The 15,832-nt window shown below is 43.2% G+C and overlaps 1 protein-coding gene across 1 annotated transcript in view; it reads right to left on the bottom strand.

Annotated features, from left to right (window-relative positions):
- hao1 (hydroxyacid oxidase (glycolate oxidase) 1) overlaps nt 1-15,832 on the bottom strand; it is a 45,146-nt gene that overhangs the window by 20,400 nt on the left and 8,914 nt on the right. Inside the window, exon 3 of the mRNA XM_048535560.2 lies at nt 1,122-1,377. Coding sequence (XP_048391517.1) covers nt 1,122-1,377 — 256 coding nt within the window. The remainder of the gene's footprint in view (nt 1-1,121; nt 1,378-15,832) is intronic.

Raw genomic sequence — 15,832 nt, 5'->3', positions numbered from 1 at the left:
ACTCTCAACTTCTGTCCAGGTAATTAGGGACCGGTAATAAATACTTGCCTGGCCTGCAATGCCTATGTCCCATGAATGAGCTAATAAAAATTCAAATTTGACCAATGGTGGGATTCAAACCCAAATACCCAGAACATTACCTGCGTCTCTGGATTAACAGTCCAGCAATAATACCAGCAGTCCATCATCTCCCCCATGATGTAATAGCTGACCCCAATAGTAACTAGATTACGAACTACATTGTGAAATGTTTCCTCAGAAGCAGCACATTTTACATCATACATTGATACCGCAAGAAGAAAGTCAAGCCAAAGTTTCATAGGGAAGGAAAGAAGGAAAGGAATTAAATTTAAATAGAAGTCCAAATATTGTCTCAATGTTTAGTGACATCAATACTCCATTTTCAATTATTGGCCACAGCAAATTTCACAAAAAAAAAGCATTAGAAGGATTGGACGATGGTTAAAAATGTAGAATTCTTCTGTACTAAATTAGGTATACTGAGATCTTATGGCACAATGTGTAGTGCCCCTGCCTCTGAGCCAGAGACTGGAATTCAATAATGATCAAACAAGTCAAGTATTAAATTGCAAATGCATCCAATGTAACAGAATGGCAGATGACAAGCATGAATACAGATGTAAAGGAATTGGAGCCTGCCCTGTCAATGTCACTGGGATAGTTTTGTCAGTGCAGGCTTGATGGGCCAAAGGACATTTTCTGTACAGCATGATTCTTCACTTCAATCAATTGCTCTAGGCGACAATGTGTATGTAAATGTGCACTCTGAGAAAGTGTCACTGGACTTGAAACAATAGCTTCGTTTCTCTCTCCCCTGATGGTTTCCCAGCAATTCCTAGTTCTGCTTCTATAAAAGTATGTGTGCTGCCACTGGAAAATGTTGTTTGGCTCAGTTGTTTGGGACACTGGCATGGGTTAGAATGGTGTCAACAATGTGGGGTTCAACCCCCTGCGAACTGGGTGGATTTAAAATCTGTGCCCTGTGGTGGGAATTGGGAGTCGGGTTTGCCTTTTACTGAGGAATGATTGGTGACCGAAGGGTAAAAAAAACGACAGAAGTGCCACCATTTTCTTTTTTGGCTCCAAAGGCATTGTATTACCTCAAGTGAGGGGGCAGTTTGAACTTGTTCCGCACATCCGCCAAACGTTTCCCCAGGCAGGGAGTATCCACGGTTAGGAAGACACCACAGTAGCCAGCCTTCTCAGCTCTCCTCACCAGGGATTGGGTCAGTTCCCGATCCTTGTAGATGTACAACTGCAGCCAACGGACTGCGTCGGGCGCTGCCTCAGCCACTTCCTCAATGCTGGAGGTGGCCCAGGTGCTGAGCATCATCCCTGTGCCGAGACTTTCACAGGCTGCTCAGCCGAGCGCACATGTCAGAGGAAAGAAAGTCATCCGTTAGCCTCAGATCGAAAATGCATTTGATGGGTTAATATCTGATCCACAATCAAGAGAATTCTAATTGAAAATAACAGACCCGAAATGCATCAATACTCCCTAGCGAGGCTTTCTTTGGAACGTGTGACATTTTGCAAGAGTCTACTTTCAGAAGAATATTTACTCATTTCGGAACTAGTTGACCTGGGGTGATGTGGATTAACATGTACTTAAATAAGCTAACTTCGTCTCACTCATTCCACATGTTCAGGCTACCACTTAAATTTCAGCCAAGGAACATCACACAGACTACTTCAGTTTGAGATGATTGCTATTTTCTAACATACTCTGAAGAGCTTTTACGCGGGTTATGTTGGAATGGTTTCGATCAGCTGAGTCAAATTAGGTGGTACGAACTTTAATTGGCAACTTTAGGGTAGTAAAATGTTGAGTATGCAGGTTAGATTGATCTTAGTAGGATAACAGGTCAGCACAACATCGTGGGCCAAAGGGCCTGTACTGTGCTGTACTGTTCTATGTTCTATACTCTATGTTCTATGTTCAACTGGCCATTTCCAGGGCACAGAGAGATGGAAGAGCGGAGAATGTAGACAGATTGAGCAATGTAACACAGTGTATCTATGGTGCACTGTAGGCCATCAGCAGCATCTGATGTTTTGTTCAACCACAATCGAGAATCTAATTCTAAGTCTTTGCTCGAGAGCAATTAGGGAGATGCAATAAATGCTAGTGATGCCCACATCCCACGCAAGAGTTTTTAATAACTCATAAAGTTGAAGAAAAGGACTTACACTTATATGATGCATTTGATTATGTCTAGAAGATCTGACAAAATACTGTGATCAACAGTGTATATTATAGATGGGGAAGGGTCTAGGCCCGAAACATCAGCCTTCCTGCTCCTAAGATGCTGCTTGGCCTGCTGTGTTCATCCAGCTCTGCACCTTGTTGTCTTAGATTGGACGGCTGGTTTGTAATGCAGAGTGACACCAACAATGTGGGTCCAGTTCCCGTACTGGTTGAGGTTACTGAGAAGGACACTCTTTCTCAATCTCTCTCTTCACCTGAGCTGTGGTAACTCCCGGGTTCAATCACCACCAGTGTTTTTCTCTCTCTCTCTCTCTTATGACAAAGCAGCCTTATGGTCTGGTAAGACTGTGGCAGCGTTCCATTTACACTTTACAACATACACATGCATTTTTGGAGTTTGGATTTCAAAATAGCAGTAGGTGATGTTAGTTACTTCTATAAAAGGTTTACTTTCTTTTAAAGGTACAGCACACAGTCAGAGAACCCTTCTGGAACAGTGACTGAATCCAGCATTTTATCATACAGCAGGTAACCCCTGTGGTGTCAGTAGAAAGATATTTATACTGTTTTACTTACAACAGGTTGTCTAAAAACATACGGCCTTTTGTTTTTGGTCCAGAGAATATAGGCTAAGTTTTGTTTTAAATTCAGTTTAGAAGACATCAGTGTTGAGTATTGAAGTAAGTTTAGTTGCTCATCTGGGAGAATTGCTTCAGGCCGCTTCAGGGGATTACTACTTACCTTAGCAGAAAACGTTTAGTTTTACAAACCCAGAATAATTTGGATGGAAATGTAAAGTTTATTAAAAATAATAATGTTTATGCTCTCAGATTTGTGGAAACATTCAGGACAGCAGATTTGGAAAGGTCTCATCAAATTATCTTGACTGTCCAAGCCCAAGAAACAGTCAGGAGTCACTTAAGTAGAAACCGAAAGAGTTAAGATCAGAGTGTAATTTTGCTGGGTTGGAGTTTCTGTTAAGGATAGTGTCAGAAAACAGGCTGTACTTTTTTTTTGCTGCATGTTTTAGATCCTGTTAACTATGCTGTACATTTGGCTTGATTTTATTTAATTAGCTCATTGGTGCAATAAGCTTCTGCTAGGCTCGCAGAGTTCAAAACTAGAGGGCACATTTTTAAGGTGAGAGAAGAAAGATTTAACAGAGACCAGAGGGGCAACTTTTACATTCACAGGGTGGTTTGTATGTGGAATGAACTGATGAGGAAGCGATAGATGAAGGTACAGTTATAACATTTAAAAGATGTTGGAACAGGTACATTAATAGGAAATGTTTAGAGGGATATGGGCCAAATGCAGGCAAATGGGATTGGTTTAATTTGGGAAGCTTGGTCAGCGTGGACGAGTTGGATTGAAGGGTCTGTTTCGATGCTGTATGGCTCTATGACTCTATAATATCAGTATGGTTGTGTGAATTTGTTTCAGGGGCTTAACAAAAATAGACATGATTCACCGAGTCCGGTTTTAATCTGGGGTTTGACTTGTCCAGCAGTACCAATGACTGGGATCATAATATGAGTGAAGTCTTTTACTGTTGAATAGGAGTCTCAGCAACCAAACTGAACAAGCAGAAAATTCCCATATATAGCAACATAGTGATAGCTACATTGTCTATTGTTCTGTGTTGTTGTCAGTAAAAGAGCATTTATTGACCAGAACATCATCTTACTCCTCTTCACCCCACTGGATCACCAGCCCAGAATCTTTATATAAATATCAGAATTCTATTGGACTGAATCACCTGGAGTAGCAATTCTTTATGGAAAGCATTATGCAATGTTAAAATGTCGAGGGTGCGACCCACTGCTTGAAATTTCTCTCTCTCTCTCTTTGGGTTCTGCCTCCACCCACCTGCCCCCTCCTTCCCCCCCACCACTCTGTCATCAGTGTAAATACAACCGTTAACTATTGACTTCGGTCCTGATGCAGGGTCAATGAACTCAAAGCGTTGAATCTGTTTTCTCTCCACAGATGCTATCAGACCTGCTGAGTTTCTCTAGCTATTTCTGTTTTTGTTTGTCTTGGAAGTCTGTAATTATTTAGACTGCAATTGCCCGACTTTCTGAGCCATTAGCTGTCATTAATAAGAACATTATCATCATGCACTGTGGGAAAAGAGCCTGAGGTGAAGACAATTTATATCCTGGAGGACATATCACAGTAATAGCTTTGACTGTCTTTGCATTTCTGAATCCTACATCCATTCTCATAGATGGCCACTACATCTTTTTTAATTCATTCACATGATGTTGGCATCATGGGCCAGGCCAGCTATTGCTTCCCCTCCTTGAGAAGGTGGTGGTGTATGGCTTTCTGGAACTGCTGCAGTCCATTTGTTTCAGGTACACCAAGAGGGAGGGAATTCCGGGATTTTGGCTTTACAATACTGATAGAATAAGGATCTTTTCCAAAACGTCAGGATGATGTGTGGCTTGGAGAGAGGATTGCAGGTGGTGGCACTCTGCTGTATCTGCTTTGCCTTGTCCGCACGAGGTGTTAGGAGTTGCAGTTTTGGAAGGTGTTGTCAAATGAGTGTTGATGCAAGACATGTCGTAGATAGTAGACACTGTTGCCACTGTGCATTGCTGGAGGATTAAGTGAATGTTTAGGATGATGGATGGGGACACAGTCTAGCAGGCTTTTTCATCTTTGATGGCATCAATCTTCATGAGTGCTGTTGGAGATGCCTTTGTCAAGGCAACTGGAGAATATTTCTCCAAATTCCTGACCTGTGCCTTGAAGATGGTGAACAGACTTTGGGAAAGCATGAGACCTGACTGGCATCACATCTACAAGCATCCACTCCTTCCACCACCGACACTCAGTAGCAGCAGTGTGTACTGTCTACACTGCAGAAATTCACCAAAGACCCTCAGACAGCAACTTCCAAACCCACAAGCACTTCCATCTGGAAGGACAAGGGCATCAGATATATGGGAACACCACCACCTCCAAGATCCCCACCAAGCCACTCACCATCCTGACTTGCAAATATGTTGTCATTCCTTCACTGTTGCTGGGTCAAAATCCTGGAATTGCGTCCCTCAGGGCATTGTACAGCAAGTAGACTGCAGCAGTTCAAGATGGCAGCTCACTACCACCTTCTCAAGGGCAACTAGAGATGGGCATGAAATGCTGGCCCGCCAGCAACACACACATCCCATGTTTGAATATTTGTAAAGATTTGAAAATGTGAAATCTTGCTTTGCAATTCATTGCATTGAACATTGGGAAGTTCATAATTATTTTCAAAAGTTATCTGCCACGATGTGGATCATGAAACTTAATAGTTGCTTTATATCAAATAGATAAGATCCTTAGAGGAGTTGACATTGTAGGTGCAAAAAGTTTGCTTCCTCTTGTTGGAGAGTCCTAGCCAGAAGGTATATTCTCAGTAGAAGAGGTCACCCATTTAAAGACAGGAATGGGGAGGAAAGTTTTCTCTCAGATTATAGTGGATTCATGGAATTCTTTACTGCAGAGGCTGGAGAGGCTGAATGGTTAATAGACAATAGACAATAGGAGCTGGAGTAGGCCATTCGGCCCTTTGAGCCAGCACCACCATTCATTATGATCATGGCTGATCATCCACAATCAGTATCCTGTTCCTGCCTTATCCCCATAACCCTTGATTCCACTATCTTTAAAAGTTCTGTCTATCTCTTTCTTGAAAGCATCCAGAGAGTTGGCCTCCACTGCCTTCTGGGGCAGAGCATTCCATATATCTACCACTCTCTGGGTGTTAACATTTTTCCTCAATCTGTTCTAAATGGCCTACCCCTTATTTTTAAACTGTGTCCTCTGGTTCTGGACTCACCCATCAGTGGATACATGCTTCCTGCCTCCACAGTGTCCAATCCCTTAATAATCTTATACATCTCAATCAGATCCCCTCTCATCCTTCTAAACTCAAGTGTATACAAGCCCAGTCGCTCCAATCTTTCAACATATGATAATCCCGCCATTCCGGGAATTGACCTTAAGTGTGTTCAAGACTGAGTGAGGCAGATTTCAAACAGTAAGGGAACTCAGGGTCATAGAGAAAAGGCAACAAAGTCAATTGGAGGGTTAGTAGGTCACCCACTGAATAATGGACTAGACTCGATGGGCTGAATGACCAACTTCTGCTCCTTCTACTTATGGTTATGGCAACAGAAGAAGTTAGTTCAACAGTAATTTTCAAAATAGGAATTGGATGAACAGTGGAAGGGGGAGTAAGTTAATAACTTTATTAGAAAAGAGCAAGGAAGTGAGATTAATTCAATGGACCAGCACAGGCACGCCTTCTGTGTGATAGATTAAATGATTGAAAAGATGTCATCATTCATGGTGCGAGAGCGCCACCTCCTGGTTCAATGAAAGTCTCACAGTCAGGGCCAATTTTACATTTACAAGTTGTACTTTGGAAGGCTGTGATTAAAAGACCTTTTTAAAGGACGGTTCACATCGAAGTATTTGGAGCTAAGTTTAACAGTATTTCATTAAAATACTAATTTGCGTGTTACCTCTGTGAGTGTGTGTGAAGTGGGCCAGCAGAGTCAGCATCAAATGGCTACAGGGCTGAAATTACAACTGATAACACAGTGTGGAGCTGGAGGAACACAGCAGGCCAGGCAACATCAGAGGAGCAGGCAAGTTGATGTTTCAGGTTGGGACTTTTCTTCAGAAATGGAAGAGGGGGAATAGAGTTCAGAAATAAATAGAGAGGAGGGGTAAGGCTGGGGAAGGTAGGTGGGATAGTGATAGGTGAATGTCGTTATGGAGAGGTGGGGATTGGTCAGTGAGGTGGGAGGGATGGATAGGTGGGGGAGAAGACAGACATGTTGTGTCAGGTCAAGGAGGTGGGGATGAGAGGGAGGTTTGGTCATGGGATGAGGCTGAGGGTGAAGCGATTTTGAAACTGGTAAAATCCATGTTTAGGCCATCAGGCTGTAGGTTCCTGAGTTGGAATATGAGGTGCTGCTCCTCCAGTTTTTGGGTGGCGTCACTGTGACACTGGGGGAGGCCCAGGAAGGACGTGTCACCCAGCGAGTGGGAGGGGGGAGTTAAAATGGTTTGCAACTGAACTGATTTTATCAGTTTCAAAATCTCTCTACCCCTGGCGTCAACCCATGTCCTACCCTCCCTCTCATCCCTGCCTTCTTGACCTGACACAACCTGTCCATCTTCTCTCCCACCAATCCGCCTGACCCACCTCACTGGCCAATCCCCATCACTCCCTACCTGCACTCACCTATCACCATCCCACCTACCTTCCCCAGCCCCGCCCCTTCTCTCTCGATTTACCTCTGAGCAGTTGCTGTACCAGGCTGTAATGCACCCAGATAGAAAACTTACTGTGGAGCATCTGTAACAGTTGGTGAGGGTCCTTATGGACATGCCAAATTTCTGTAGCCCCCCGAGGAAGAAGAGGTGCTATGTGCCTTCTTGGCCGTTTTATCTATATGGGAAGTCCAGGAGAGTTTGTTGGTTACTGTAGACTGTGTAAGAAGATTTTAATTTTTTATAATATTCATTCAGAGGGTGTGGGCAATGCTGGCTAAACCAGTTTTTATTGCCCGTTCCTAATTGCCCTTGAGAAGGTAGTGGGAATCTGTATGATCTGTTGTTTTTGATATAGCAAAGAAGTTATCTTTCAGAATGCCCAAGTGTGCCTATAATCTACTCAACAGGCACATTTTGAAACAATTAGAAAATTTTCTGCTAAGGGGTGTTATTAGTATAAATTATTGGATTTGCAGAGGATTAGTGAACTCTCCACATTAAGACACAGTTAGGAAATCTTTCTGTCAAATCAATATTCCAAGGTTCTGACTCTATAAGAGTTCTGGATAATGCTGTATTTAATGAGCAAAAAGACATAATTAATGGGCCAATTTATGGTTACGTTTCAGGTGGTGCTCACTGATTGAGAAATAGTTAGCTTTTTTATGTGCTAGGCTTGGGTTGTGCAAATGCAGTTCAACTGCAGACATGACATTTGAGTTAAATACGTTTGTACTAAATAATAGTACAATAACATACCACCCAGCCAATTCTCTTGTGGGATCTGAGCATTGGACCATAAAGAAACAGGAGAAGGAGGAGATTGTTTAGTTTATTAAGCCTGCTTCACTGCTCAATAGTTTGAACCCGTGCCAGACAAGCGACCTCGGCCACTCACTCACACTCATAGCAGCTGCTGAGCTCCTTTCTTTGGCAACTGAGCAGACTTTCAGGCCTAGATGACACCCTGGTAAAAGAGATGGCAGCTCTCACACCAGAACTGGCATGGGTTGGCTGGTTCATTTGTGATGCCCCGTGAAATAACTCCACAAAGGCTGGCATTCCATCGCCAGGCCACCCTTAATTTACACATGCACAGTACTTGGCACTGGTGTGGCTTCCTGTACTGAGAACCTCTGTCAGCCAGGGCTCCCTGATTGGACTGGATTAACAGCCCCAATCAGGGAACGCACATTCTATGTGTTCCCAATGGCTGACCCTGTACAATCACTACATACCCCTATATCTAAACATCAGGGCAAACTACTTTATGCCTCTCCACAAAAAAACGTGGTCTGAATGTGTTCAAAAACTTCATCTGTGATGTAGTGAAAGTGTCCCTACCTCTGTGCGAGGAGACCTGGTCCCACCTGCTCATTAGACAATGACATTTCCGAACAGGTTGATGAGAAAACACATATTTTAAACAATTTGCAAACCCCAGAAGAAGCCTCTTTATTAGGGACAGCACGGAAGCTGTTGTGACATGGAGTGGTTCAGGTGAATTCTGTAGATACATTTAAAGGAAAGTTAGATGAAGAGTCGAGGGACGAAGGAATAGATTGACATGTTGATAAGATGAGATGGAGTAAATAGAGCTGAAAGGCAGAAAACCTGACTAACTCTATTGAGTGTAGCAGCACCTTCGTAGAGGGATAACACTTGTATATAGTAAGATCCTGAACGTAGGGTCTGTTAATATGGGGAGTCCATTGCACTGAAGCTACAACATGCCTCTGGCTGACCAGGAAACTCTGCCACTTTACCTGTGGCAGCCATACAGGAAATACTTAATCATTGACTTGCTCAGTCACAGTACACTGCACTTTCCATCACCATGTGGTCCAGAGTAGGGTTTGAACCTGGAGTTCATTCTGATATCTCCATTATACTAGTCCCTGACTGAACTGTACAAGATACTACCCATTCTTCTACCAAAAAGACCTCCTGTAAGGTGAAGTTCATGGTTTGGTCTGCAGGGGGTGCCCAGAAGAAATGTGCTGCATAATCCTGGCATGTTGTGCCCTGTACAACTGGAGCTGGAAAAGAGACAATGTGATAGATACCAAGGAGCTGGGGGAGCAGCAGTAATCTTCTTCTGTGGAGGAGGAGGAAGGGGACATTGCACTGGAGGAACATTATCTTCAGCATGATAGAGCAGTGCAGCATTGAATTCCAATGCTGTAGGCTTCAAGAGGAGTGTTTTATCCTGGCTTCTTTTAAAGAGAGAGACTGGGAGTCAGGCACCAAGCAGTCAATGAGAGGATAAACAACTTGCCATGCCTTGGGTTTTTGTGTAAAAGTTGGAACAATAGAAGCAACCTGAATGGGCGTGGTCAAGCTCTCAGAGATCCAGGATTTTTAGGTTTAGCTATCAGTAGTCATTTCTGGGGTCTCAGCAGGTTTGAAAGGTGCAGAGTCTCTCCTGGCTGCTTTACTCTCTCTCTCTTTCTCTTGCTCTCTCTTATCTTTATCTCTATTTCTCCCTCTCTCTCTCTCTCTCTCTCTCTCTCTCTCTCTCTCTCTCTCTCTCTCTCTAGGGAGCTGCTGCATGTATTGCTTTCTTGCCAACAGGAGTATATGTGAGACAATCTGTTTTTTTTAATTTGCCTTTTTGTCACAGATGTGTTTATGGCATGTTACTATATTGGAGCAGTTACTGTTCAGCAGTAAAATAACCTATTATTCTGTTAAATCATTCCAAGTTCTTCTTTCTTTTGTTGTATTTTAATTATAGCGTTTGAATAAATTGTGCTTTGCTTAATGTCGAGTAGTTTGACCAATTGAACTGTTTCTGGAACACAGCAGCTGACATTTACTTTAAAATGAGAAAAAGTTACGGTTTAGGCTACATTCCTAATATTGAGGCTATCTAGTCTGGTCCATAACAGTTGGATGCAATAAAGCAGACAGACTTCATTGACACCCAGTTCCAATGGAATTGAGTTGGTAGAAGGGGGTTGTTGTTACTCTAAAGGCAATGAGCTCCTGCTCATGTGCCCACCCCCAAAAAAAGCAACGGTGGGTTTTTTATTTGTTTGTTCATTCTTTGTTTTAATAAAGGTGAACATTGGCAACTGTTTGAAGGCTACACAATGTCTGATGCTCCCAACTTCAAGCCTGGCAACATGTTATGTTCAGTGGAGGTCGGCGAATGAGATAGGGTTCTAACACCTCATGCTGTGAAGGGAATGCAGTTTATGTAGCTGGATTACTGGTGCTGGAACCAAAAAAAGAGAGTTGATCAGACAGGTGATCGCTTAATATTGGCAGATCTGATGTTCAATATGCAATGACGCGTTCCTTCTTCCTCCCTCTACACCCGGGTGCATTTCCCAGCTCTGCAGCTGGGTGGAAGCAGTCTGTTCTGCAGTGACACCTGCAGGACTAGAAAAGTTGGGCAGATTACCCAGTGGCCTTTGGTGAGGCTTCTTCCTCAGAAGTGAAGGAGGAGCTGGCGGATGGAACGGCCAAGGTTGAGGGGTATGGTGTGAATCTGGTGCCTATGTAAGAAGTGAGAGGGCATTCATCGAACATCTAGGGATAGGAGGTTGAGCAGGTTAAGAATACGTTCCCAGTGGTGGCAATGGGAGAGCAGCACGTGAAGTTTACTTGGTTGCTTTGAGAGTGTCCTGTCCAGAGGGAGGCTGTTCCTCTACAGCTGCAACTTCCACAGGTTTGAGGGCCACAGGCAAGGTGGAGGACGAGGAACTAGACTCTTCCATGTGGTTTTCTCCTCCAGTGGAGTGCTCTTATTCCCTTGGGAAGAAGGGGCACATGGAGTACGGTCAATGTCCATTGCCATTGGTGCTAAGGAGGCAATGGCCTAGTGGTATTATTGCTAAACTATTAATCCAGACACCTGGGTAACGTTCTGGGAACCCCGGTTCAAATCCCACCAAGGCAGGTGGTGACATTGAATTCAATTTTTAAAAATCTGGAATTATGAGCTTAATGATTACCATAAATCCATTGTTGATTGTCAGGAAAAGTCCATCTGGTTCAATAATGTCCTCCAGGGAAGAAATCTACCATCTTTAACTGGTCTGGCCTACATGTCACTCCTGACCCAGAGCAATTTGGTTGACCCTCTGGTCAATGAGGGACAGCTGATAAATGCTGGCCTGGCCAGAAACGGCCTCATCCCATGAATAAATATATAATGAGTGCCAGAAGCCCGTGGAGGTGTGGCAGTGATCTGCTCACCAGAAAATGCTAATGCTTCAGAATACCGTGAGCTGGTAATGGATGCAGGGGCAACTTTGCCACTTCTTTCTCTGAGATTTCTGTGGCTTCTTCCTCAGAAGTGAAGGAGGAGCTGGTGGGTGGAACGGCCAAGGTTGAGGGGTATGGTGTGAATCTGTTGCCTATGTAAGAAGAGAGAGGGCATTCATCAAACAGCTGGGGATAGGAGGTTGAGCAGGTTAAGAATACGTTCCCAGTGGTGACAATGGGAGAGCAGCACATGAAGTTTACTTGGGTTGCTTTGACGTGGAGGTTGGCATCCTCACACAAGCAGAGACAATCTAAAGCATTGTCTCCTTGCAGGGAGTAGCAGAGATCAATGTTGGCCACCCCACCACCCATGCTGACCCTTTCAGCCTCATGTTCTCCAGCAGTGAGACCCAAGGAAAGATTGAGGGAGATGAAGGTGGCTGTGACTGGTGGTGCAGGAGCAGAAGTAGAGAGAGTTAATACGAAGCACAGAGAACGAAGCTTGAGGGGAGGGAGTTGGCTTGAGCATTGAGTGACGATGTTGCACACAATAGTGAGAGCAGCAGACCGTTGCATGAGGTGCATGGAGCAGCAGAATGAGTGAAAGGTAGCTGAGAGAAATGATGGCACTTAACCATCACAGAGCACAGAAGGTCACTGACTTTCTTGCAGCATAGCTGACCATAAACATAACCAGGCTGGCAATGTCTGGGGACCTTGGCTTCTTTTGTCAGCCCTGAGGAAGGACGATGGTCCTCCTCTCCACCACCCAATCCACCAGGATCTCCACGGCCGTATCAGTGACTTTCCCTTCTTGTTAGCCATCTCCCAGGGATTCCCAGCAGAGCAGCATTCCATAAGGAGCAGTTCCTGGCTTACAGCATTTGGAGTCGCTTTCTCTTCCAAACGTATAAAAGTGAAGAAGATCTTGCAATGCTATTCTAGATATGACGAGACAGCCACAGACAAATGTTTGCTCATACCACTCTAAGTACCTTTTATAAAAGTCTGACATATCTTACTATCTGTGGAACAACCCCTCTGGCACTGGCAACTTTCCTCAGCAGGTATGGGGTGTCATTGTTTCGCCTTTTAATTGAAGATTTAACTTCTGTTTTACTTTTTGATCTGGGTGTTTAGTCTCACTTACTCAAATTTCTTTCATTCTCCCCCCGCACTTTTTCTGGCTTAGTTTTTTGGCTTAAAATCAGTTTCAGCTCTCATTTAATACAGTGCTGACAAATGAAACTTCATAAAGAAACATTTACAAATTATAATCAAAAGTTCATCATGTAAACTTGCTGGCTACTCTGTTACAGATCCACATCAAACAGAGTTCCCATTCTGACCGAACTACCGTGCACCAATCTTTGCTGGATTTTGCGACCTGAAAATCACAACTGAAAACTGAGAAACTCAATGTATCACAGCATGTGCAGGCTTTTTGCAAACTCTTCTTGAATGGAGGGATCACCAGCAATACCAGTATTTACTGCCCTCCTCTATCTGCCCTTGAGATGGTGATGGTGAGCTACCTTCTGGAACTACTGCAGTCTGTGTGGTGTAGGTTCATCTATAGTGCTGCATGGAAGGGAGCTGCAGGATTTCAACCCAGCAACAATGAACATGCCATACAATTCTGATTTTATAGAAGACAAATGGTTGTCTGACTCATCCATTCCAGTCTAGGTATCTTTTCTTGTAGATCTGAGAAGTTTTATTGACTATGGAACAACAATATCTCTGGCATTGTTAAACTTGAAAGGGTGCAGAAAGGATTTGCCAGAATGTTGCCAATGTTGGAGGATGTGAGCTATAGGGAGAGACTTAATAAGCTGGGGCTATTTTCCCTGGAGAGTCAGTGGGAGTGAAGGGTGACCTGATAGAGGTATCTAAAATCATGAGGTGCATGAACAAGATAAATAGACAAGGTCTTTCCCCAGGGGTGGGAGAGCCCAAAACTTGAGGGCATAGATTTAAGGTGAGAGCGGAAACCTTAAAAAGGACCTCGGGGCAACGTTTTCATCCAGAGTGTGGTGTGTGTATGGAATGAGCTGCCAGAGGAAGTGGTGGAGGCTGGTACAATTACAACACTTAAAAGGCATCTCGATGAGTATCTGAATAACAAGGGTTTGGAGCGACATGGGCCAAATGCTGGCAATTGGGACTAGATTAATTCAGGATACCTGGTCAGCACAGATGATTGGATGAAGGGTCTGTTTCTACACTGTACAACTCTATGACTCTATGATTCTGAAGGCTAATTTAAGCCGTTGTGGATTCTTATTCCTTTAGCTGACTTTAGTTGATTGTGTGAGAGAGGCAATACTAATTAGAGTTGTCTCCAGATTCCTGTTCCCATTGAAGTAAATGGAATTCACATTCAGAATGACGTGCATGGATCAATCAACAGCATCCATCTGGTCTCAAGTCAAAATTGCCACCAAAGCATTCTGTATTTATTTATAACTCCAAGTGCTCTAATCAATAGGGAAATTTCAAAATCAAAGGATTGTAGGCTGTTGTCCAACACTTGAGCACAGTGTCAGCAGAAATTCTTTGAACAAACAGCCCTGAGCACACAGAATGTGTACTTAACCATTGGTACTACGTAAGCACGACTCCACACAGGTCAGTGGCCACATGAAAAGAAAAATGACCTCTCAAGTCTTGTAGAAAGAAAGATGGTGTGGGGGTGGGGGGGAGCGTTGGGGGCGTGGGCGCGGAGAAGTGGCGTTGGTGTTTGGCTATATGGAATCACACAAAAATATGACTGGGCTACTTTGTGATTGGCAGAGAGTGTTTCAGACTGGAGAGATATTTGCCCGGAAACTCTCCACGAGCTTTCGTACTGGAATTTGCCATCAAGCAAGAATACAAAAACCACAACTTTCTCTATCGGGTACCTGGGAGCTGTCTGAAAAGCAACAATTTTAGCTGTTCAGTCCACATTCCTTACAGTGAAGTCAGAGCTAAATCAGACACAGAAAATAAAACAAAGAGAATGAAATAATGACTGGAATGAGACACCACATTTGACAATTCAATTTCCAGAGACAGAGAGATTATTTGGCAGTATTTAAAATTTGATGTTGTTAAAAGGGATTGGTATACGCTGGTATGGATAAGATCTTTCTGCAAGGCTATCAATTAGATGAGGAGCATTATGGTATTCTACGTAATTAAATGATGAAGGAGATGCAGGTTTTCGGAAGCTTGGACCTTAGACAACAACCTTCAACACTTTACTGCACACATACCATCCTGGTGTCCAAGTTACACTTTGATGATAGGAAGTGCTGATAGCCGCACGCTTATTTCAACCACAAAATCCAGATCAATGAATGTAATTACACGGCCAAATGGAAAGTGTGAAAAATGTAGATCTGCTAAGGCAATGATTAATAGTACAAAAAACGCTTCAATGCTACTTTAATAACAGGAGATGGAAAGCAAACATGAAAAGTATTAGAGATGCAAAAAGGACTTGCAACTGCATGTGTATAGAGGCAATAAATATTTTGAGTTATTTATCTTCACGTAAATATCCAAGTGGGAAGACTGATAGCACACAGATCTAAAGGTATCTAAAAGTAGCAACTGAGCGCAGCTTTGTTTAATATGGCTGTAAATTTGCACAAGACATATCGATTTTCAATGGATGTGTCTCATCTGTGTAATCTGATTTTAAACGACAATGGTTTTTGTTTAAGAAGCCTATAGTAGTTTCATTGGTATGCATTGATCTGTCTTTTCATAAATTAAAAAAGAACACATCTAATGTTTGAAAGCAAAGATGTGTTTGGGTCTATAAATAAGTTTCTTTTCAAGGGTCTCTCCAAGTCTGATTTCATAAAAACAAATGGGAGGCAAGGGATACTTCTTCTCTCGGAGGGTCATGAATTTTCAGAATTCCCTACGCAAGAGGGTAGTTAATCACGCAGGAACATTGAACATACAAAAGGCTGAGATGGATTTTTTGAACTACAGACAAGTCAAGGATTACAAAGACACAGATAATGGGAACTGCAGATGCTGGAGAATCCAAGATAATAAAATGTGAGGCTGGATGAACACAGCAGGCCCAGCAGCATCTCAGGAGCA

This window comes from Stegostoma tigrinum, chromosome 9, assembly GCF_030684315.1.
Source record: "Stegostoma tigrinum isolate sSteTig4 chromosome 9, sSteTig4.hap1, whole genome shotgun sequence".
In the NCBI taxonomy this organism is placed as follows: domain Eukaryota; kingdom Metazoa; phylum Chordata; class Chondrichthyes; order Orectolobiformes; family Stegostomatidae; genus Stegostoma; species Stegostoma tigrinum.
The sequence above is the reverse complement of the archived record's forward strand: the minus strand, read 5'-3'. Positions and strand labels throughout refer to the sequence as shown.